The sequence below is a fragment of the Vulpes vulpes genome, chromosome 2 (genome assembly GCF_048418805.1).
Source record: "Vulpes vulpes isolate BD-2025 chromosome 2, VulVul3, whole genome shotgun sequence".
Classification (NCBI taxonomy): Eukaryota; Metazoa; Chordata; class Mammalia; order Carnivora; family Canidae; genus Vulpes; species Vulpes vulpes.
The window spans coordinates 43,060,914-43,085,028 of record NC_132781.1 but is presented as its reverse complement, the minus strand read 5'-3'; the positions used below and the strand labels follow the sequence as shown (position 1 = coordinate 43,085,028).

Sequence of the window (24,115 nt, the reverse complement as noted above, 5' to 3'; positions counted from 1 at the left end):
GTCCCTCTCAGTAGGGTAGAATGGGGGGCTGAGATGTGCCCTGACCTGAGGTTCACCCACCTGTCACCTGGGCCTGGGGTAGGGGCCAGGGGGCATGGGGGAATAGGGCCACCCTGGTGCCGAAGTGGTTAGGACTATGAGAAGGAAGAACCCCAGATTTTCCAGGCACCTGTTCTTTTTTTCTCATCATAGCTTAAAAACTAAATTTCATGCCTGGCTTGCCTCCCTGAGCCTACTCCACTTGTCCATGAGGTCCCAGCGGCTTCCTAGGCTAGAAGCTTGGCATGCTGTGCCCCACCTCACCCCTCCTGCCCCAGGCCAGGACTAATAGTGGTTTAACCTCTAGGCAGGAGCCATTCCTGAGGTCCGGCTGACCCCCGCAGAGGAGGCCCAGCAGCGGCTCGAGAGGATCTTCACAGCTTCTGTAATGCCACCTCTCGTGTATGGTTCCCCAAGCTCTGGTGCTCCTCTTTCCCGAGGCTATTGGCCAGATTGTGGGTATCAGGGGGGCAGTGGGAGCAGCACCTGACTATGGAAGGATGGCTCCCTGGTGGCCTGAGGGCTCTGCCGAGGTCTTGAGCAGTGAGGGCTGTTCTTCTAGGGGACCCAGAGCCCTGTGCCTGTGGAAGGGGACCCCTCTTGGCTGAGGATCTAGCCCCTTTCTCTTGCCCCGGAGGACAGGTCTTGGTGCCAGGGCCTGATGGGTGGTGAGGCAAGGAGTTAACTCTCCCCTTTTTTGACGTATTGGCTTTCTTGATCCAGCTGGGGCTTGTTAACTCCTTGCTTATTCCTTAGAGGCAAGGTCCAAGGCCAACTCCACTTTCTCTTCAGAAAGGTCTTCAAATCATCAGACAGGTCAGGTCTGGCCACAGGGTCTGCCCGCAGCCCCTCAGTTTGTGGGCAGGTGGCAGCTGGACCTGGTACAGTGGTACCTCCACTTGCCATGGGGTGGCATGCTTGTCTGTCAGTGGTACAGGAGTGTGGTGGGAGTAAGGGGTGAGGAAAGGGTCTTGGCCTTGGAGCTGCTGGTGGTCTTGTTCTGCACAGGGGGGATGATGGCTCTGAAGGATGGTTGGTCCTGGGCCCTGTACCTTTATGTGTATTTGGAGGCCAGGGACAGCCCTGTTCTGGGGTCTGCTAGCTGCAGGGGACTGAGGCTGACCAGTGCCTAGATTTAAGGCCAGAGCCACCCAAGGGGCCCAGGCCCTGGGTGTGCTGTGGTAGCCTGCCCTGGCAAGCACACAGAAGAGGAGCCTAATTCAAAGTGCACTGGAGGGGGATCCCTGGGTGGCGCAGCGGTTTAGCGCCTGCCTTTGGCCCAGGGCGCGATCCTGGAGACCCGGGATCGAATCCCACGTCGGGCTCCCGGTGCATGGAGCCTGCTTCTCCCTCTGCCTATGTGTCTCTGCCTCTCTCTCTCTCTCTCTCTGTGACTATCATAAATAAATAAAAATTAAAAAAAAAAAAAAGTGCACTGGATATCCCATCCAGCAGAGACTGTGGCCAGAGGCAGAGTAGCATACTCCTGCCCAGGCCATAGTGCATGACTTAGCAGAGACAAGCGTCTCTTTGCCAAGCTGGGCCTCTCCTTCCTACTCTTGCCTCTCCTCGATTGGGCACGGTCCACCTGCCCAGGCCGGCTTCCCATCCTGGCACTGCGTCCTGCTAACCTCCAGCCTGCACCTCAGGCAGCCAGAGTGCCCACCCACCCACTTGGCCCAGAGTGCTTGCTGAAGGGGACATGCCAATGGTCTGCTTGTCTTCACCTCTCTCTCTCTCTCTCTCTCTTTTTTTCTCTCTCTCTCTCTCTCTCCTTTGTTTGCTGCTGGCAGCTGGATCCTGAGGCCACCTCTCCTGCCCACAGCCAGGTAGGGTGCTCCTGTCCCCCTCTGGAGCCCTCCGCTTCCTCTGGTGACTACCCTCCACGCCTGGCCTATACCTGGGCTGGCGTCTGTGCTCGGGCCTCGTGCTGGAGTGTAAGGCCATTTCCCCCTTCTGGCTCCACCCGGTGTCTGGGGGGATCTTTGGGGGAGGCAGTGCTGGAAGTTTGAGATATGGCAGTTCTGTGTCAGGCCCTTAGGGACTGTCTAGACTGGGTGTCACCACTCAAGTTTGGCCTTGTGGCACATGTTTTTTTTGGTGTGTGTGGTTGGTTTTTGTTTTTGTTTTTGTTTTAGTATTTATTTATTCATGACAGACACAGATTGAGAGGCAGAGACATAGGCAAAGGGAGAAGCAGGCTCCCTGCAGGGAGCCCTATGTGGGACTCATCCAAGGACCTCAGGATCACTGAACCGAAGGCAGCTGCTCAGCCACTGAGCCACCCAAGTGTCCCATGGCACATGATTTTTAACCACTGGAGCCCAAGGGCCTGGCTAGAGTTATGGTTTCTAGGTGTTTCAATTCTGCTCACTCTGGGTAGAGAAAGCTGAAAGGCTGAGCCCCTCCTACCTCCCCACCCTCAGGCCCAAACTTCAAGATTTGACATTCTCTGGCTCCACCTGCTGGCCAGTATGGGAAGGATTAGTTCTATGACCCTTTGATGTCTCCTTGTTTGTCAGGTTCCAAACACCTGACCCATAAAACATAACCATTTGAGACAGAGGTTTTCACCTGTATCATGTGATTTGGGAAAAAAAAAATAAAACATTGTGATTTTTTTTTACGAAGTTAGATTTCTTCAAATAATAAAGAATTAGTCTTTTTTTTTTTTTAATGTCATTTAACAATTTAAAATGTTGCCAGCCCAATAGTGGTCTTCCTGGGCTTTTTGTTTTTAAGATTTTATTTATTTATTCATGAGAGACAGAGAGAGACAGGCAGGAGAAGCAGTCTCCATGCAGGGAGCCCAGTGTGGGACTCGAGTCCTGAGCCTCCAGGATCACACCCTGGGCCGAACGCAGGCGCTAAACCGCTGAGCCACCCAGGGATCCCTGGTCCTCCTGTTTGAAGGGCGATTTCACTGATCATGATTCCCAGAGCCTGGGGGCCACGTATAGTCCATGCTTGTCTCTCAAACAGGGAAGGGCAGTCTGCAAGGGAGAGGAAGTTATCTGAAGCTGGAATCCAACCTGGGAGTAGAACACAGATTTCTTTTTCTTTCAGCGACAAAGAAAAGACTTACTATGTTTTCTTGTCCTTTCCTATCCTTCACCCAGGAGGTCAGGATCACAAAACAGCATCTGCGCCTCTGCCTCAGGTCTCCTGAGGGCGGAGGACTCAGAGACTGATTGTAGCTCACAGTTAGTCCAATGTCTATCCATGTGGCATGCAGTCTTCTCCTGTGTCTGACACAGCACTCTGCCCCCTCCTTATATATCTGTCTGTGCTGTTTCATGCTCTTGCATGGCCTTAGCCTGTCCTGGGGAGGCATGAAGGAGGAGTGGAAAGGCTGGCCTGTGCATCCAGTGGAGCATCCTCTGGAGGGAAGGCTAGGCTGAGGCTGGACTCAGGACCCACATGTCACTTTGCAGTACAGAGTTCTCAGTAGACACTTCTCTTCTCAGGTCTTGAGGAAGTACCCTTTCCCAGCTTGGTGAAGGAGGGCCTGTTGTTAGTTGGCTGAGGGAAGAAGCTGGGCATGAGAGGTCACAGTAGCAGTGGACAGTGGCCCAGGCAGAGTTGTACGGGCTCAGGACACACTGATCCTACAGGCTTCATAGGGAGGTGGGGAAGAGGGTGGCCGAAGGTAGAACCAGGTTTGTTTTCCTGTGGTCTACTCTCTTCTGGACTCGAGTTCTGAGTGTCCCTGTCCTTCCTGACATTCAAGGTTAGCATGGTCCCTAACTCTGTGTCCTTGTTCTCAGGGCTCCTCAGGACCACCACCATCCCCCGGCTTCCCCACCTTCTTCCTCTGAACCTCCGACATCCCCTGTTCTGTATCTGCTATCCAACTGTCCCCTTCCCAAGTGGCTCACCTGGAAGCACTTCCCCTCACATTTCTCCTCTCTCCTGCTGTCCTGACTCTGTTTTCTAGAGCAAGGTCTGACTATTTATTCCCCCCTCCCTCTGATAGGTGAAGACAGAAGAACAGATTGCAGCTGAGGAGGCCTGGTATGAGACAGAGAAGGTGTGGCTGGTCCATAAGGATGGCTTCTCACTGGGTGAGTCTGGGGAGGCCCAGGGGAGAGATGCCTGGGCCTCTCAGGTTTCGGGGCTGAGTGTGCCTTCTGGGTCTGGTAAGCCTGGGTGGCGAGTGAGGAGAGGCTAGTGATATAGTGGGGAGGAGACAAGACCACAGAGGGCCCAAAGACAGTAGCAGAGGCTTCCCAGGCCTGTGTCTGACTGTCTGTCCCCGCTCTGTAGGCAGTCAGCTCAAATCCGAGGAGCTCAGCTTGCCAGAAGGGAAGGTGCGTGTGAAGCTAGACCATGATGGCGCCATCTTGGATGTGGATGAGGATGATGTGGAGAAGGTTTGCAGGTGGAGGGCACAGGAAGTGGGCTGGGCAGGGCAGGCCTGTCGATTGGCAATACAGACAGGTTCTGCTTCTTCAGTGCCTGCCCACCTGTCCTATCACACAGGCTAATGCTCCCTCCTGCGACCGTCTAGAAGATCTGGCTTCGCTGGTATACCTCAACGAGTCCAGTGCCCTTCACACACTGCGCCAGCGCTATGGTGCTAGCCTGCTACACACGTACGCTGGCCCCAGCCTGCTCATCCTCAGCCCCCGTGGGGCCCCCGCTGTGTACTCTGAGAAGGTATGGTGACCCCTAGGCTACCATGCTGCCTCAGGGACCCACCCATGTACTACCTACCCCATCTTCCCTGGCTCTGCCCCTTTCCCTTGGCATCCCACTGGGTTCTGGTCCACTCTCAAAGTTGAACTTGGGAAGAGGAGTTGCTTCAGGGGGTGGGGACATAGGCCCTCCCCCTAAACTCTAACAGAAACCAGGATTGGGCTAGAATCTGCATTCCAACACATGGCCTTAGCCTCAAAATCCCTTGCTCCCCACCTGCAGTGAAAGGCCCAGAAAGGTGGAGCAAGGGGTGTCTGAGTGGGACCAGCTAAGAGCCTTCTTCTTCCCTCCATCCCCCTCCCACCCAAGGTGATGCACATGTTCAAGGGGTGTCGGCGGGAGGACATGGCACCCCACATCTATGCCGTGGCCCAGACCGCATACAGGGCAATGCTGATGAGCCGCCAGGACCAGTCTGTCATCCTCCTGGGCAGCAGCGGCAGTGGCAAGACCACCAGCTGCCAGCATCTGGTGCAGTACCTGGCTACCATTGCAGGCACCAGTGGGAACAAGGTGTTTTCTGGTGAGACAGGACACCTGGAAAAACTGAGAGGGGGCGGGAACGGAAGTGCCCTGTAGGTGTCATCTTTTTTTCTCCCTGCCTTCTCTGTGCCCTCAAAACCCCTCTACCCCTGGGTCTGAGTAACTCAGAGCCTCTGTGTGCCGGGGGAGTAGGCCTGGGCTGGGCCTCTGGAGGCTTTCCTCATGGCTCTGGGCTGTCTCCTGCAGTTGAGAAGTGGCAGGCTCTGTACAGCCTTCTGGAAGCCTTTGGGAACAGCCCCACCATCATGAACGGCAATGCCACCCGCTTCTCCCAGATCATCTCCCTGGACTTTGACCAAGCGGGTCAGGTGGCCTCAGCCTCCATCCAGGTGAGGGACATGCAGGGTGGTTAGAGACTGGCTGCCTGGTTCCACGCCCTGGCACTCAGCTCTCTCCTGCGCCTCGTTTTCCTGGGATCCTACCCCAACAGAATGGACCCTGGCTCCAGCAGGGCTGGTTTGCTCCTCTTCAAGCCTTCACCATTCTGCTCCACCACCCCCCCCTTGCCTCCTTTCCTGGGGTTGGCTGCGCCCTACTCCTGGGGCCCTGGCCCTGTGTCTGGGGGCTTCTCTCAGGCTCGTTTCACCCAGGTGAGACTGGCTTGTCAATACAGTAAGGTCCAGCTGACGCTGATCTCCGTCCATGCTAAATGAAACATCTCACCACCGGGTGCCTGGCTCCCTATGAAGACTCTGCCTGGGGGCCCAGGCAAAGGGCAGGAGGACCCCTCCAGGAGCTGGGCTGTCTTTCCCTGGCTCCTGTATCTGCCCCAGGTCTGACCCTGGGGTCATCTGGCCTCTGGTTGAGAGCAAGCTGTAGCCGCTTTTCCCCTGGGCCGGGTTCTTCCTGGTACGGGATGGGGGAAGCTTGACTCGGCATCGCCCTCTTTGCCCATACCCTCCATGCTGTGCCACAGACAATGCTTCTGGAGAAGCTGCGCGTGGCTCGACGCCCAGCCAGTGAGGCCACGTTCAATGTCTTCTACTACCTGCTGGCCTGTGCGGATGGCACACTCAGGTGAGATGGGACAAAGGAAATGGGAACGCTGCTCTGGACTCCAGCTCACTGATGGCTCCTGGTCTTGTCACCTGGTTGTTTATATTGTGTGCTTGCTACCTTTGAGGCTTGGAGGTAACAAACCAGTTTGCTGAATGAGCCATAGGCTCTACCCCACAGCAGCTCCCGAGCTCTGGGCATGGAGATCTGGCTATGTATGAGAGGCAAAATTGGCCCTTCTATGTTCCCAGGGCCTCACCAGGACCTCTGCTACCCCTGAAACCAGGGCTGCAGAGGAAAGCACACCAAGATGCAGGTGGTCAAGGGCTTGCCTGGAGTCACACGGCTAGTGTGGGGCAGAGCTGTTGTTTGAGTCCACACTGGAGCTGAATGCCTGGGCCTTTTTGAAGTGCCCTCTAAGCTGGGCTACCCCCCACAGTCCCCATGTTGGCTCATCTGCCAGGTTCTTCCCTTTAGACCTTTAGTCTTGCTGTCTTTGTTGTTGTTGTTTTAAGATTTTGTTTATTTATTCATGAGAGACATGGAAAGAGAGGTAGAGACATAGGTAGAGGGAGAAGCAGGCTCCCTGCAGGGAGCCAGATGCAAGACTTGATCCCGTGCTCCAAGACCACGCCCTGAGCCAAAGGCAAACACTCAACCACTGAGCCATCCAGGCATCTTGACTTCCTGTCTTTGTTAAATGATAAGGCTGAGTAGCAGCCCCAGGACATTATCCTCCTTAGCTCTTCTTGTAACTGAGAGCATGTCTGTCCTGTCTGGACTCACTCCACAAGCAGATTCCTTGCTCTCTTTCAAGGGTCTGACTGGACACTCTCACCAGAGCATCTCTGGTGACCTGTCCTAGGGAGGCTAGTGCTCTGATCAGGCATCCAGGCCAATTAGGGAAGGTGGCAGCAGCTGGCCTGATAGTAGGGCATGATGGGCGGACAGAACTCAGAGTCTGGAAGCTGATCTGTGTCCACCCTGGTAGAGAGAGGGCCCTTGGCATGGGGGCCAAGCACTGTGCTGATGCCTCTATTGTACCCCTAGGACAGAGCTCCACTTGAACCACTTGGCAGAGAACAATGTGTTTGGGATTGTGCCACTGGCCAAGGTGAGGGGCCTATGGGGCCTGGGTTGGCAGTCCTGGGCCTTGAGAGCAGAGGACGCCTCCAGTAGCCTGGAGTGCCATGTGGGTGGAGCAGGACCTCAGTTCCAGCTGGATGGCTCTCCCTAGCCTTGCCCTTTCTGAGGGTTCAGCAGCATGGGGGTATGCCGAGAGGGACTGCCCCTCGGAGATGTGGTCTCAGCATGCCTGTCTGTCCGTACAGCCTGAGGAGAAGCAGAAGGCAGCTCAGCAGTTCAGTAAGCTCCAGACCGCCATGAAGGTGTTGGGCATCTCCCTAGATGAACAGAAAGCCTGCTGGCTCATCCTGGCTGCCATCTACCACTTAGGGGCTGCAGGTGCCACCAAAGGTAACCCACCGTGGGTCCCAACAGCCTGGCTTATCTCTTATCTCCTGGGAGAGCTTGTGGAGGCCCTGCCACTCTGTCCTCACCCAGCACAGCTCTGTTATCAGACACCCCTCTGTTGCTTGTGCCTCTTCCCCATCCCCCACATCAGAGCAGAAGGCTCCAAGCACGCAGAGGAGCATCTCTACCACTGGACCTGGATGGCAGTGATGCAGAGCATTACGAAGAACAAGGGGGCGGCGGTTCAGAGGCTGAGGGGATAAAGGGTTCTAACTCAGAGCAGTCCTCCTGAAATAACTCTTCTTCTTATTCCCTTCCTGACAGAGGCCCCTGAGGAGCAAGCGGGTAACTGACCTCAGCCCCTCCCTGGGGTATAGAGGCCACCTTGTCCCATCTTGGTGCTGGGGCTCTCTCTGGGGAATGGACTTGTTCTGCCATAATGGAGGGGACTGGCCTGGGAGAAGCTCCTGGTTGAGGGTGGAGAGGGGGTCTGCTGGCCATGAGGCTTCTCAGCATCCCAGGGATAGCTGCTTCGACTTGTTTTGCATCTTGGGATGCCCACCCCCCGCCAATGGGGCTTAGATGGAGTGGGGGGGTTTACTTCTTGGGGCTTTCTGAGGCCAGTACCCCCCCACCCCCCAGTCTTGCTTTCTCTTTACCGGTTTGGTAGCAGGTGTCTCTTCCTCTTGCATGGTAAGGTGGAGACCACTAGGGGGCAGCAGGCACCGTGGTAACAAAGGGGCTGCAGCTTCAGCACTTGCACTGGGGGCTTGTGAATGGCTAGAGCTTGGTGTGGCTGGAAGAGCACTGCTGTCTTCCCCTGAGGTGACGTTGATGGGCGGGCACTTTGAGCACCTCTTCACCCCTTTCTCCCCTTTCTCAGAGGGATGCTGACTCTGAACAGCACCTTGGGCTTTGGCTTCCTCCTCCTCTGGGACGTGAAGAGCCCCAGACAGCTTAGCAGGAGGGAGAAAGGCACTGGTGGGTGGGTGGGTGCCTGGAGGAACAGACGGTTAGGTGTCAGGTTCCTTACAATCCCAGCAGGTGGCATCCCTGCCAAAGAGGAAGCAAGCTCCAAGCTAAAGAAGTTGTCTCCAGACTGTGTAGGTGGGCAGGCGGGTAGGCGTGTTGGCTGTGTCTTGAGGAAGTTCTTTCACTCTGAGGAGGTGACAAAAGCAGGTTTCCTCTAACCCTGTCCCAGCACTGACCGCAGGCAGACAGCTCTGGGTGGTCAACACATGGACCTGGTTGAGCAGGGTCTGTTACCTCCTCAGAGCTTCCAATATTTTCCAGAGTATGTGTGTACATGCGCACATGTGTGTGCATGCATGCATAGTGTCTTCATAGGTCTGTGTGTGTGTGTGTCAATGTGATTACATCCATAAACATACTCCTTTGAGATTGTGTGCGTGTGCTTGTGTGTATTTTTGAGACTGTGAGAATGTGGCTCCATTCTTTCGCCCGCTCATCCTCACAAACCCCCACCCCCTACAGTCCCTTCCCGTGGGCCTGGCAGTTTCAGTTGATGACTGTTTGCTAACACACTGTTTTTCTTTGCATGCTGCATGCTGGTCCTTTGCCTTACAGAAGCTGCTGAAGGTAAAACCTTGTTTCTTGTTAGCTCTCCCTAATTGCTGTGATTAGACACATGTTGGCTGAGGCACGTCTGTCTGCGTGGGCTATTCCCTTTCCCCTGAGGCTTTTTCCACGTTCCCTGCTGCTGGGCCATGGGTGGGTGTTCGTGGTCTCCCCTGGCAGACGCCTGGAGGTAAGGGAGAGGGTCCTCATGTATTCATGGAGAGGGAGGCACTAGGATTCTCTTGTGATGTGTCCCCCATGGGCACAGTGGTTCTCATGCTCATCCCAGGTGGGCTTGCACCTCCTCTGACTGTCTTTCCCCAAGTTGGGACTCCTGAGGCTAAGCCCTCTAACAGGGCTGTTCCAAGCTGCCTGGGTGCCCTCCGGTGGCAGCACTGTGGCATTCCCCCCTCTTTTAGGACCTGTTCATTCTCTCCAACCGCAGGGGACCCCGGAAGTGCTGGCAGCTCCTGGCTGTCCCTGTTTTGCCTAAAGCCCTTCTGGCATCATCAGGACTATTTTTAACTCAACATGTTCACTCCCTAGTCCTTGGCCATGGGAGCCAAAGGGCAGAGCGGTCATCAAACGGACTAAGGAGAAAGACCCAAGATGCCAGATCCTTTTCTCTACCCCATAGCTGGGCGCAAGCAGTTTGCCCGCCACGAGTGGGCCCAGAAGGCCGCGTACCTGTTGGGCTGCAGCCTGGAAGAGTTGTCCTCAGCCATTTTCAAGCATCAGCACAAGGGTTGCACCCTGCAGCGCTCCACCTCCTTCCGCCAGGGCCCTGAGGAGAGCAGCCTGGGAGATGGCACAGGTACACTGAGCCCCTTGGCTGGTGGCTGTGATTGGGAGACCTCACCCAGGGCTCATTGCTCTCTTCTCTGGTTTGGGGAGACTCTTGGAGTGAATAAATACTTCTTTCAGAGGGAGAGGCCCAGCCCCAGTGCCCCATGCTGACTTGACCCTGGGTGGCTAGAGAGCATACCCTGTGGGGATCCCCTAGGGTGGGCAGGAGGTAGAGCTGAGGCTCTTGCCCCACAGGCCCCAAACTGAGTGCGCTGGAGTGCTTAGAGGGCATGGCGTCTGGCCTCTACAGTGAGCTCTTCACCCTTCTCGTCTCCCTGGTGAACAGGTGAGTGCCTGGCAGGACCCAGAAGCTGATCAGCTTCCTGCCTTGACAAAGGGGGAGTTGATGCCTCTCTCAGCTGGTGTGATTGCTGAGGCAGAGCTGTTCTCCACCAGCAGAGGGCTCACTGTCCTTGCGGGCGAGGAACGGCACAGCCTCCCCACCAGGGTTCTGGGCGCCTGGGCCGGGATGGAGATTTGGCTTGTGGCAGAACAGGGCTGCCCGGGCACCACGGGCAGACCAGTGGGGCCAGCTCTGACCCAGGCTCTCCCTGTGAAGGGCTCTCAAGTCCAGCCAGCACTCACTCTGCTCTATGATGATTGTGGACACTCCGGGCTTCCAGAACCCTGAACAGGGTGGGTCGGCCCGCGGAGCCTCCTTTGAGGAGCTGTGCCACAACTACGCCCAGGACCGGCTGCAGAGACTCTTCCACGAGCGCACCTTTGTGCAGGAGTTAGAAAGATACAAGGAGGTAGCACTTGACCTTGCCTCTGCCTGCCTACCCCCTAGCCCCTGCCCCCAGCCTCAGCTTCCTGGCACCCACAGGGAGGACTTCTGGGGAGTGGGAAGGCTCCTGCTTCCTGGCTGGTGGCTCCCTTCCCCACTTCTGCTGTTTGTCATTTCTGTTTCCCCATGCTCTCCAGACTAGTAGTCTTGTCCTGCCCCAGGCTATATTCTTACTTTGCAGAGAGTTTGCTCTCCAAGGAGCTGCAGATGCATTCAGGGCCACTGAGAGCCCCTCCTTGCCCACCCTCAAGGCACCCACATAGGACCCGAATTGCCACCATGCAGTTCCGGCCTCCGTGTGTGTCAGGCCTGGCCTCTGCTGGCCTCCCCCTGGCTCCTGACCTGTTACAATGCTGACTGATTATGTAGGGCTCCTTTGTAAAAGGGTGTCTCGGATGGGACAAGATCTAGAAATCCTACTTCATGTGCAGGTGAGATGAATGAACTGGAGAGGATATTTATCCTGGAGAGAAGATTCAAGAAGCAAACAGCTATCTTCAAGTGTTTCAGGGATGATTGTGTGAAATCGAGAGTAGACTTATTTGGTGTAGTCTCATCACCTGGCCCAAGTAACAGTACTATGTGACTTTAGCTCAGTATTCAAGAAGGTGAAACAAATTTTACTGTCCCAAAATGCCATGTGGTGCCTTGGGAGGTTGTGAACACTTGTCAGTGGGGCTGCTGGAGGGGAGATCCTGAGAGGGATGGAAGGTTAGACTTGCTGACCCAGCACCCCCTCCTGGCCTTCACATAGGGCTGTACCCCTCAAGTGGCCTGTGCTCATCACCACTCACCCTTCCCTCCTAGGAGAACATTGAGCTGGCGTTTGACGACTTGGAGCCAGCCACGGATGATTCTGTGGCAGCTGTGGACCAAGCCTCCCATCAGTCCCTGGTAGGAATTCCAGCCAGGGCCCGGGCTCTCCTTTTCTCCCCTTGTCTGGGCCTTTCCCTCGGTGGAGCCCTCACCGTGTGAACTGCTGCTGCTCTCACTGCTCTGGCCAGGAAGTGGCACTTCCTTCTGCCCTGGTACAGTGAGAGCCTTAGCCCCAGGGTGTCTGACCGGGTTGGGGAGGCATACCTGCTCCTACACGGGCCCTGTCCCGTGACTAGCTGAGCCTTGTGTATGTCTGCCAGGAGCCCTGGTGTTTCCTCCTCCTGGGCCACAAGGGCTGGGCTGGGCCCCGAGTACATAGTAATCCCTCCCACTGTCCCCAAGAGACTGATGCTGCTGAGCAGAGTGGGCAAGGAGCCTGTGCAAATAGGGAATCCACACCTAGCTCTGAATGTGAGCCCTGGCACCTCAACCTTAGGGACAGGCTTTGTCACACTTTGGACTTGTATCTCAGGCAATTTGCCGCCTGGGGGCCTGGCTGACCTGATGAGCACTTGGCATTTACTGATCATCCTCAGACAAGTTGCATAAGGTTCTTCTGGCATATTTGCCCTCTTCTGCTTTGAGCCCTGTCCCCTCCCTCCTCCTGTGGGCAGCCGGGGTGGGGGGCAGGGAGACTGTCCCTCTGGGACAAGTATTTAAAGTGTGCAACTTCTGTGTCTCCCCTGGGAAGCTGGCTTCTTATTCCTGACACCTGGGTCTCCGTGCCAGCCTCCTGGAGAGCCTTTGCCATTCCCAGGAGGTGTGGGGAAGACAGTGCATGTGGCTTAGGAGGGGGGGCATGTCAGATAGTGTCCGGATGGGACTTGGCTATCCCTCCCCTTTGCTCTCCTTATCTGATAGTCCTTGGCCCCTCTGGGGACAGGGGCCCCTCAGTGGTGAGCCTGCTGCTCACTGTCCAATGGCTGCACTGCCCACTCACGCCAGGTAGCTGTAGCCACTCTGAGACCTTAGCTGCCACCAGTTCTTGGCCACCTTCTGCTTCTTCCTGGTTGTCACACTGACTCCCCTGGGCAGCCGTGGGGTGGGTGGAGATGCAAGCAGCGGGGTTCAAAGAGAGGGAAGATGGCACTTTTCTTACTTCTCTTGCCCCCCACTCCTGAAAGGCCAGGCAAGCATGGGGTGTGGAGAAGATTCTGTCCTTCTTGCTCAAGGAAGACTTGGAAATGCTTTGGAAAAGGCACCTTGAGACCAGATGCAACCACAGGCCTCATTTGTGTGATCCACACAGGGTGTTAGAAATCAGAATTTTGTGTTTCCACCTTCTCTTGAAAAGCTGGAGCATTTACCAATGCTAGGCCAGTGTTCTTCCAGGAAAGCAGCTGGCCACCAACTGGTGGCTCTTCCCTTTAGATGGGGACAGGTGTGATTCAGTCACCTTGGCTCCACCTATTATTATTTATATCTATTAAATCACCAGCCTTACATTTTGACCTTTGAGTTTCTGACCCTGCAGGGATTCCACCTGCAGGGCTCGAAGCCATTTCTGGCTCTCCACTGTCAGGGGGACCAGGATTAACCCCATAGCCATTGCTGGTTGAGAGCTTCCTTTGGACCATGCACCCTGCCCCAGGCCTTCCAGACTTCATCTCCTTTAATCTGCCTGGGATGTGATGCCCAGAGAGTGAGGGCAATGTGGGTTCACCCAAGGCCCTGCTGACTTCCAAGAGGATGAGGATGGCTAACAAGAGCCCTTCAGGCTTTGGTGGCTTTGGACACAATTCCTAGGAAATAGATTTTGCTGTGGGCTTTTCTCTCTAGTCTTTTTCTCCTTGCTGCCCAGCTGCTCCACAGGCTGTCAGCCGTGAGTGTCATGGGCTGTAGTGCATGTGCATATGTGTAGCATATTTATAGTGTGTGGTTGGGCCAGGGGTTCCATGTGACATGGTGGCATTTCTTCACTTCTCCATAGGTCCGCTCGCTGGCACGCACCGATGAGGCAAGGGGCCTACTATGGCTATTGGAAGAGGAGGCACTAGTGCCAGGGGCCACTGAGGATGCCCTCCTGGAGCGCCTTTTCTCCTACTATGGCCCTCAGGAAGGTGACAAAAAAGGTGAGTCATACCCCTGGAGGGCTCCTTTTCCTCCTCTCCTGAGGACCCACTTATGTAGGTCTAGATGGTACTGCCTAGAAAGCCCAGAGTGCCTGGGCTTTTTCTGGGCCTGTGCCCTGATGATCTGAACCTTACTTCTCCCACCCTCAGGCCAAAGCCCCCTCCTACGCAGCAGCAAACCACACCATTTTCTCCTGGGCCACAGTCACGGCACCAACTGGGTTGAGTACAATGTATCTGGCTGGCTGAGCTACACCAAACAGAACCCAGCCACCCAGAATGCCCCCCGGCTCCTGCAGGACTCCCAGAAGTAAGAACACCACTCACTCTGCCATGTCCAATCCCCAGGGCCGGTTTTGGGCTTCCTAGTCTCAGAGGCCCCCTCGCCAGCAGGCTTGATAGCCTCTGGTTCCTGAGAGGTGACAGCCAAGCCCAGTTTGGTCTTGAGGGCCTGGGGGCAGCCTCCTGGAGTAGAAGTGGGATGGATATGGTTGGAGGCACCTATAAATTGGATATGGTTATCCAATTATGGATATGGTTGGAGGCACCTTGAAATTTGAATAGCACTTCCACATTCTTCACAGAAGGCAAGAGTAGCAAAAAACAAAAAGCAAAACTTTAAAAAATGGGGCACCTGATTGGTTTAGTGGGAATAATGTGCAACTCTTGATCTCCAGGTCATGAGTTTGAGCCCCACATTCAGTATAATGATTACTTTTAAAAAATAATAAGAATTAACAAATAATAATAAGAAGAAGATACAAATAAAAAACTTAAAAGAAGGCAAGAGTAGCTTTAGAAACCCGTCAGTCACATAAGGCCTGTTATCCGTTTATTTATTTAGCAGATAATTATTGGGCATCTACTCTTTTAGGTGCCTGGCAGATGGCAGTGAATAAAAGAAAACTCCCTGCCCAACTGGGGGCAAGGGGAGAGGCAGAGAACAACCAGTAAATATCATACACAGATTATATGGCGTGGTAGAGTGTTGGGCTCTAATCCCTCCTGCCACACTGGACCTCTGCCCTCCCCAGTGATGACCAAGAGCAGATCACTCTGCCGTGTTCAATCCCTGCCTACTCTAGACCTCTGTCCTGCCCCCCACTAGTTTTCTCTTCTTCCCATTCAAAGATTTCCCTCCAGTTTCTCTCCAGGATTTGGGACATGCAGCCCCAGGCCAGATAATATCCAGGCCTCCAGCCATGGCAATATGGGGATTTTGGGGGTGTCCCAGAAACTGGGAAGACACCCTCTGCTACTCTCTCAAAATTACTTCTTCTCCTCCTCTGCCCTTCCACCTCTGGTAGGAAAATCATTAGCAACCTGTTTCTGGGCCGGGCAGGCGGCACCACAGTGCTGTCAGGCTCCATTGCAGGCTTGGAGGGTGGCTCACAGCTGGCGCTGCGCCGGGCCACCAGCATGCGGAAGACCTTCACCACGGGCATGGCGGCTGTCAAGAAGAAGTCACTGTGCATCCAAATTAAGCTGCAGGTGGTGAGTGTGCCTGCCTAGGCCCTAGGGCCCTCTCGGGGCTTCTCTGGCTGCTTTGGGCACACCCTACTGACCCAGTACCCACTCAGCATCCCACTCTCACATGTGATTGCTGCTGGTGGGTCCTCTTTTCAGAGACCACTCAGGCCTAGTGAGGGTGGCTTTGTCCAGGCTTGGCATGTCTTGGCCAGTGGCAAGACACCTGCCATCCTGGGAGGAGCCAAGTGGCTGCCACTGGTTCCGGCTCTCCTGGACACTGGCTGGGCCATCAGAACCCACTGAGGCACATCTCTTTCCTTTTGGCAGGACGCCCTCATTGACACCATCAAGAAGTCAAAGCTGCACTTCGTGCACTGCTTCCTGCCCGTAGCAGAGGGCTGGGCCGGGGAGCCCCGGTCTGCATCCTCCCGCCGAGTCAGCAGCAGCAGTGAGCTGGACCTGCCCTCAGGAGACCACTGTGAGGCTGGGCTCCTGCAGCTGGACGTGCCCCTACTGCGTGCCCAGCTCCGTGGCTCTCGCCTGCTTGATGCCATGCGCATGTACCGCCAAGGTGGGGCCTCCTTCCCACTCAATTCCTGCTTCTGTTTTCTCGGGCTGTTCCTGCTCCTCTCTACCTTCTAAGTGGGACCCATGGGGCTAGAGGGGTACTACTCCCTTCCTGTCTCTGGACTGGCTCTAGATCTCTTTTCTGCTCTGGTACCTGCTCTGGTGGTGGTTTTCCAGCGCAGTCTGGTCCTCTCTTTTTTCCTTCCCACCCAGGACTCCCTTCTTCCCCCTCTCCCTCCGGCATCCAGTCCTCTTCATCCCCTCCTCGCCCTGCCCCACAGGCCCCGTTCACACAACTCCCCCTCCGCTGTTCCCTGCTCTGCTCTGGCCTGGCCGTGGCAGCAGACCCATGCCCATATAGAGCCATCTGTTCAGTGGTGCTAACTACCTCTGAGAGTAGCCAGGTGGCGGGGCCATACCCCTGAATGAGAGATGAGGTGCTAAATCTTTCTGAGGTACTTAAATTTCCCAAGAAAGGTCAGACAGATCCTTTTTATAGACCCATCTGGAGGAAGGATTGGAAAGGGTGAGAGTCATAGCACAGCTGACCCTTGACCAACATGGCTTTGAACCGTGTGGGTCCACTTACATGTGGACTTTTTGTAATACACTCTGATAAACGTATTTTATCTTCTTTCTGACTTCCTTAATAACATTTGCCTTCCTTGAGCTTTACTGTAATGATACGGTATGTACTCCATGTAACACACAACATTGTGTTAACCTGCTGTTATGTCCAGTTAACCATACGTTATTAGTCATTAAGTTTTGGGGGGAGTTAAATTTACATTTGGATTTTCAACTGCACAGGGGGCCAGCACCCTTAACTCATGTCATGCTGTTCAAGGATCAACTGTAGTTAACATTATTAGAGCAGTTATGGTGTACCAGGCACTGTTCTGAACTCACCATACAACGTCACTCACTTAAGGCTCACAACAGCCTCATGAGGTATTGATACTATGACCATCCCCAGATGAGGAGACTGAGGCTCAGGGTGGTTAAGTAGCTTGCCCAAGGTCACACAGCTCACGAGTGGCAGAGCAAAATGGGACCCAGGCAGACCAGCTTCTGAGTTCGTGCCTCTCAAGTAGGGGGTTCGTTTGCCTGAGAAGTAATGGACTGCCAGATTTCTGCCCTTTTTTCCTTTGATAGGAGAGCCAGCAGGGTCCCACCCACCCATAGCCAGGTCCCTTTGAGGCATCCCCATAGACACCATCACTTTTCCTTAGCAGCCAAAGCCACAAAGCAGGCTCCCTGCCCTGCTCCAAATAAATCATCGATCTGTCCCCACGTCTTGATATGGAGTTGGTGTTTATTATTTCAAAACCAGATTGTTACCGCTCTGAACCAAAATCAATGTGCTTTACTCAAACAAGCAGATCGATGAGGCCAGCAGCAGCAGGCCCCCCTCCCCTGGCCCAGCCCCCAGCCACCATCGATAGCGCTGATGATTAATTAAGATGCCAGGCGTCCAGACCTGCTATTCTGGCCCATCAATTTAATTGCAATTCAGATACAATCAATAGCTCACTTTGTCTTGGCCCCTCAGCGGCCCCCGCCTCCTGTTTCAATTATCGGGCACATGCATCAGCCTCATCTCCCAGTTGGAGGGTTTCCCGGAGCTCATGAAGCCGGCATAGCGTAGCAGGCCCCCGACAGGCTCTCAAGAGCCCGGGTTTGGAGTCCAGTTCTGCCTCTGGCGGCAACCCTGTGACCTTGAGTCAGCCAGTTGGGCCACTGCTTTGGCCTCGGTTCCTATGCCTGGGAGATGAGTTGTATCTGGCCTAAGACCCCTTTTCGGTTTGAAATTCTGTGACTGTGTCCTCTACCATGGGCTCAGGGTGACCTCCTACCAGCCTCCATCCCGACCTCGCTCCAAGCCAGAAGCCGTCTGACCACTTGCCCTGGCCTCAAGCCTAAACAGTAGGGACGTCTCTGCTAGAGGTAACGCTCCGCAGGGAAAGAGAATCTAGAATTCTTTTGCTCATGCAGTCTGGGGCCCAAGGTCAGGATGGGAGCAGGAAGGGCCACCCTTTTTGTATCCTGTTTCTGGGGACTGAAGAAAGGAAGGGAGCATTTTATTGAACACCCACCATGTGAGCCAAACGTGCTTTCTACATATTTTCTCATTCAAACCGCAGGACTATCATACAAGATAAGTGGTAGGTCCCCCATTTAAAGATGAGGAAACCGAGGGACACCTGGGTGGCTCAGTGGTTGAGCATCTGCATTCGGCTCGGGTCATGATCCCAGGGTCCTAGGATCAAGCCCCTCATTGGGCTCCCCGCAAGGAGCCTGCTTCTCCCTCTGCCTATGTCTCTGCCTCTCTCTGTGTGTTTCTCATGAATAAATAAATGAAATCCTTTTTAAAAATAAATAATAAAGATGAGGAAATTGAGAGTCCAGTGACTTGTCCAAAGTCACATGGTGCCATGAGCCAGGGCCAGGATTCTGACCCCAAGTCTGTGCCCTTTTCCTCTTGCTACGGTCTGTTACCCTATTTTCTTTTTCATTGTTAAGTCCTGAAGCCATTGTTCTCTCTGGGTTTAACAGAGTCATAGACACAGAGGCTAGAAAGCATCTTTCTTAGCCATAGTATTATCCCCAGGTGGTCAACCGTCCTCTGTTCACACACCTCACTGACAGGGAGCTTGCTTCCTTCTAAAGGAACCTGTACCCGTTGTAACCTTACAATCCCCCTGGAGGGCAGCCCTAAGTGTCCTGCAGTCTCCTGTCCCACACCCCTGCCTCTTCCCTCTCCACCCTCCCTTCCCAGGCCTGCCCCACACTCAGGCTCTCCTCCCCCTGTAGCTTCTTCCCCTTTCAGGGACTGTCCCTGTGTGCAACCTGGGGCACCAGTGGCCATCTGGTGTGCCAGGAGCAGGCAAGGGGCCAACAGACGTGGCTCGGGGCTGCCGTCTCTCTAGGTTACCCAGACCACATGGTGTTTTCCGAGTTTCGTCGCCGCTTCGACGTCCTGGCCCCACACCTGACCAAGAAGCATGGGCGCAACTACATTGTGATGGATGAAAGGCGGGTAGGTCTGGGCCAGAGAGCCCTACCAGACCCCCTTCATTCTGCGCAGATCCCTCCGAGCAGCTACCCTCCCGCCCCTGGAGATAGCTGGGCTGGCCCTTGCTCAGGCTCCTGGATTTGGCCACCCAGGGGCCAGGACAGGGACATGTAGTAGCCCAGCTATGCCAGTGTAGAGAAGGCAGCCTGGGGCATGGCCCATAGGAATCAGAGAAGAGTCACCTCCTTTGGAGGCCAGAGTTGGGGGTCTCTGCTCTCTGGTCAGCCAGTCATCTAAGAGCCTTCAGGATGCAGATAAGAACTAGTGTTTGGGGTGTTACCACTGGTAGCACCCGGGCCCTTCAGCCTTCACTTCCACATCAGGGACTCGGGTTCCTGCAGCAAGCAAAGCTGTCCAGAGGTGGGGCAAGCATCCTTCCTAGGGGCAAGATTGATACAGCGCCAGGGTAAGCCAAAGGCTCCGGCCTCTTGTCAGCACAGGTTGGTGAACTCATGGCTTCAGAAACTCATGGCTGTAACCCCCAGAGGCAGCCCCTCAGAGAGCCAGAGGGCTCCTTGAGCAGAGGAAGCCTCCTTCACTGTTTTCTGGCCTCAGGCACCCAGCCTGACTCTGAAGGTATCTCAGACCTTAGGATGGCTTCCCCCAAAGGGAGAATGCTGTGCAAAATGGGGCAGAAAGCCCCTCTCCCCTTGCCCCCCAAGTCACAGACCCACATTCACAGAGACCTCAAAAACTTCTCTCCATCCAGGACCTGCCAATGTCCTGAGCAACCTTGGTGTGCGTGTAGATGAGCCACCCACAACCCCCTTCTCTCTCACCCCAGACCTTTATTCCAGCCTCCCACTCATGGCTGCACCCAGGACCTTGTCAGCCCTGGAAATGCTTCACCTGAGAAATCATAAATTCCAACATGGCCTTCTCTGACCACAGCCTCCTACCTGCGCACTTCACTTCTCTCCTCCTTTCAGGACACCTGCTCTTTGACTCTGTTGAGACCTCTCCTTTCTGTACCCCACTCCATTTTCTCTGCTGTGTCCATTCCCTTCTGACTTTCTTTTCTGCTCCACCTTGATGCCATGGTCCAGCCCTCTGGTCACTTGGCCTCCATGCCCCTCAGCTCTCCTGAGCCTCCCTATACCTGCCCATGTCCCCCACCCCCCACAGTGAAGGGCCAGCCTTCAGGTATCTGCACTCCTCAGTTTGGGGTTCCCAAGGGCTATGGAGAAAATTATACAACCAGGCGGACTGGAAGTCCTATGGGTTCATGGCCTCCAGCCTCAACTGCCCTTGATGTGTCCTGGCAAGGTTTTCATATGGCGCATCCTTCCCTGGCCCCTGTTCCAAGCTCCTTCCCTGCCATTCAGTCTTTCTCCTTGAATTCCCCCCTGCTGTACCTCCCCAGGTCATCTGCCCAACAGTTGACCTTGCTTCTGAATGGTAATAAAACTGAGGCTCTGGCTTCCTTCTCTGCCTTCTGTATGTTCTCTTCAGTTTTCTTCTGGTGCCTTCTTCCTCAGCCCTCCTGTCTGGGTGGGAGAGGCCTTCCTCCTGTGCTTTGGAATCCACTTCCTGTGGCTCCCTGGAGTCCTACTTCATCGGTGCTGCAGCCTCTACTCTGCTGCAGGCTCTCTTTTCTCTCAGGGGATAAACATTCTGCAGATCCTGTGCTGGGAAAGGAGCCTCCCATCAACCCTCTCTCACATGGGACCCTTGTCTGTTTCTTGCCTGCCCCAACCCGTTCCTCCACCCTCCAGTGCCCAGATCCCTGCCCTAACACCCTGGGACTGATCTGTTGTCCGTTGCCCTCCGTGGTGCCCTTTACTGTGCTTCTTGGCTACATGTGACTCCATTGACAACTCCATTCTTATGGAAACATTCTCTGCTCAGCTTCCTTGCTGCCACACCTGGCCATGCTCTCATCCTGCTGAGCTTCCCTTCTTCCACTTGCCCCTGCAGGAAAGGTCTCTCTCTCCCTTCAGACACTGCCCTTGGCCATCTGTGCTTTCTATTCTACAGCCTCTTCCTGGGCAATCTCATTCACACCCGTCACTTCCATCACCACGTATGTATTGACGACTCTCATCAATACCTGTAGTCCAGGCCTCTCTCCTGAACCTCAGACGTGTGTTTCTATCTGGCTGCTTTTTTCTGGACTTTTCCACCTACGTGCCTTGTAACACCTCAAATTCAGCATGTTCAGACCAAACAGATTCCATTCCCTCCTAAACTTAGTCTCACTTTTCTGTTTCCTACCGTGGAGAGCAGCACCATTGTCTGTTTAGCTTCCTAAGTCAGAAACCTGGGTGTATCCCTAGGTTCCTCCTTGTCACCCACCCTGCCTCTGCACACCTGCAGGTGCAAGGTTCTATCTCTTCATATCGGCATTTCCGCCTCTTTCTTCCCTTTGGGTCAGGCTTCAGCCTCCTCTCCTGTGAACGCCTGCAGTAGCTGCCTGAGGGGGCCTCCATCCAGTCTCCATATAGGCGCCACCCCTTTTGGCTACTGCCCACCTTTCTAGCAGTACCTTAACCACCCCACACCCTTCACTCCCAAGCTGCCTGGTTTCCTCAGTACATTCCCTTGTCTCGTGTTTCCATGCCTTTGCTTGTGCTTGTCCCTCTGCCTGAAATGCCCTCTCCCTTACTTTGCCTAATTCTTCCTTAGAACCAAAAACTCAGCACAAACAACACCTCCCATCCTCCAGGACACCTTCCGTGATCTCTTGTCTGACTTAGGTGCCGTCTCCTTTGTATACTTCACTAATTCACTTGCCTCTCTCGCCAACAAGATAACTTACTGCCCTCATAGTCATCTTTACGTCCCCAGAATCTAACCTAGTGCCTGACGCAGTGGAAGCCCGCCCAAGAGCACTTGTTGAATAAGTAATGGACTGCCTCAGTAGAGGCTGGGGAGGGACTCGTGCCTAGGCAAAACCCTGCATAGAGACCGGGGTCGGGGGAGCAGCCCCTGGCCTTCCTGACAGAGGCCTCTCTCTGCAGGCAGTGGAGGAGCTGCTGGAGTCCTTGGATCTGGAGAAGAGCAGCTGCTGCATGGGCCTGAGCCGGGTGAGCAGTCCCAGCTGGGTGAGGATGGCCAGGCCCGGCACCCACTCTGGTCACCCTTGTCCAAACGGCTGGCCCTCCCCTTCTGCAGCAAACCTGACTTCCCACCCTCTGAAGGAATGACTCGTTCAGGACCATGAACCTCTGTAACGTCGGGGAGAGGGAGTGGGTTGGAAGGTGGCCCTGAACTTGGCCTGAGTCCTGGTGTGGGGAGCGGGGAGGACAAGACAGCAGGGAGGAGAGCTGGACAAAGCAGGAAGGCAGTAGGCAGAGTGCTCTAGAGGCCCCCCGAGGGCTGCCAGGGTCCCAGCAGAGCAAGCAGGATGCAGCGAGGCTGTGCCGCCGCCACCTGCCCACAAGTCCAATTCCTCACCTGAATGGAACGTGGTGTATGAGAGGCAGGCCCGCCCGGCCTCGGGTGCCAGTGTGCCGCATCACTCTGCGCCAGTGGGTCAGGCGAGCGTCCCTCCCACAGGCAGGAGCCCTGCTCGCCATTCTCTCCTGAAACTGGGAGGCTTGACAGGTGGCGTCCACGTATGTGCTCCAAGGGCTGTACTGGGAGGGAGGCCATGTGGAAGCCAGGGAGGGGTTCTAAGCCTGTCTACCTGTCAGCAGGGACGGAGGGAACTGTGGGTGCCAGGGCTTCATGGAGATGCTCGCAAAGAAGGCTTGGTGTTGCTTGTCCACTCTTTTCTCTCTGTTCTGTATCCTGAGTCACCAGCCTGGCCCTTCTCTTTCCCATCCCCTGGCTGTATCTTTGTCTCTGCTGCTTTTCCCTTTTCCTTCTGGCCCTGGCAGTTCCTGCTGGTATCTAGTCCTTGGTTTCTGGCTCTGTCATTTTCTGTTTCTTTCCTTGTTCTCTGGGTCTTCTGTGGCCTCACTCTTTCCGTTTATTTTTCTGGCTTTGGTCTCTTACTGTATCTGACTCAACCTCTCCCCTTCCCCAACTATCTGTCTGCTCAGGGGCTGCCAGCCGAACTTCCTCCCTGGGAAACCCACAGCCAAAGTTTCACTTCAGCCTCTCCGGCTCCTGGGCGGGCTCCTGCCCCTCCGGCAGGCTGGGCTGCTGCTGGCTGGCACTGGGGTGGCACCTCCTCCAAGGCATGTCCTGGTCAGGAGTGGGCCTGTACAGGCTGGTCCTCTTCCCAGCTGCAGCTCAGACCCTCTGCTTCATCCCAGGTGCTTGGCTGAGGCAGGCGAGCCCCAGGGCCCATTCACACTCAGAAATTAGAGGCAAAGTTGGATGTTTTCTCACATCTGATTTTGGGAGAGAAATTTCAGGGCTTCTAGGCTGTGGTTGGATGGCTGGTGAGCAAAGATTCTGCGTATTTGTGGCATTGCTTCAAGGAGGGGGTCGCTGTCTGAGCCCACAGAACTCTGGGGGTTTCAGGCAGGGTGTTAGAGGATCTTGAGAGCCTCCTGATTCTGTTTGTAAAATTGTATGGATGGGTATGCTGGGAAGAGAGGTCCTGAGCTTTCACCTAATACTCAAAAGGAGTATTACCCCCACTCACCCCCACTAATGCATAGCTGCACAAGAGAGGTCTCAGGCTCCCTGCTCCAGTCCCTAGGCCATCTAGGGACCGCTCTCCATCCCCTTGGCCACCTCCCTTCTGCCCTAGTTAGACAGCTGTGTGTGCTGACCACTAGCACCTATGTCTACCTTCAAGAAGAAAAAGGTGCTGTTCCAAGGGTATCTCCATCCCAGTCCCCAGCTTAGACGGCAAAGCAGAGTTCCTGGGGTGGGGTTGGGGCGGGGGGTCCAAGGGAATGTGCTGGGGCAAGAGGTTTTGGGACTATGAGTTATTGTCACCTGGGGGAGATGGAGCAGTCCTGGGGGGACTCAGATATTCCCCACCCCTGGAGGAATCTCAGGCTCATGCATTGTGAGATACTGAGGCTCGGGTAGGGCTTGAGGCCCATGGGAGAACCCAGGCACTCAGTGCCAGTGTGGGATCTGAGGAAGTGTTGCTGAGGACCGGAGCTGGCTTTCTCCTAGGCCATCCCCAGGGAACTAGGTTTCTGTGGAGTCGCCAGAGGCAAAGCTTTCTCAGCAGAAAGTGTAGGCCCT

The 24,115-nt window shown here is 55.0% G+C and overlaps 1 protein-coding gene across 49 annotated transcripts in view; it reads left to right on the top strand.

The window, feature by feature from the left end:
• Nucleotides 1-24,115, top strand: part of MYO18A (myosin XVIIIA) — a 97,299-nt gene that overhangs the window by 46,876 nt on the left and 26,308 nt on the right. For 21 of the 49 annotated variants that reach the window (XM_072747864.1, XM_072747879.1, XM_072747874.1 and 18 more), the window contains 18 exons: nucleotides 4,016-4,103; nucleotides 4,306-4,412; nucleotides 4,522-4,698; nucleotides 5,047-5,260; nucleotides 5,467-5,609; nucleotides 6,197-6,297; nucleotides 7,327-7,390; nucleotides 7,608-7,752; nucleotides 9,965-10,141; nucleotides 10,369-10,459; nucleotides 10,733-10,925; nucleotides 11,768-11,854; nucleotides 13,767-13,908; nucleotides 14,059-14,218; nucleotides 15,216-15,402; nucleotides 15,706-15,949; nucleotides 18,876-18,985; nucleotides 21,982-22,047. In XM_072747864.1, coding sequence (XP_072603965.1) covers nucleotides 4,016-4,103; nucleotides 4,306-4,412; nucleotides 4,522-4,698; nucleotides 5,047-5,260; nucleotides 5,467-5,609; nucleotides 6,197-6,297; nucleotides 7,327-7,390; nucleotides 7,608-7,752; nucleotides 9,965-10,141; nucleotides 10,369-10,459; nucleotides 10,733-10,925; nucleotides 11,768-11,854; nucleotides 13,767-13,908; nucleotides 14,059-14,218; nucleotides 15,216-15,402; nucleotides 15,706-15,949; nucleotides 18,876-18,985; nucleotides 21,982-22,047 — 2,496 coding nt within the window. Of the gene's footprint in view, nucleotides 1-346; nucleotides 425-1,832; nucleotides 1,977-4,015; nucleotides 4,104-4,305; nucleotides 4,413-4,521; nucleotides 4,699-5,046; nucleotides 5,261-5,466; nucleotides 5,610-6,196; nucleotides 6,298-7,326; nucleotides 7,391-7,607; nucleotides 7,753-9,336; nucleotides 9,349-9,964; nucleotides 10,142-10,368; nucleotides 10,460-10,732; nucleotides 10,926-11,767; nucleotides 11,855-13,766; nucleotides 13,909-14,058; nucleotides 14,219-15,215; nucleotides 15,403-15,705; nucleotides 15,950-18,875; nucleotides 18,986-21,981; nucleotides 22,048-24,115 lie in introns of all 49 variants that reach the window. The other 28 variants (XM_072747873.1, XM_072747862.1, XM_072747841.1 and 25 more) reach the window with 6 other exon arrangements.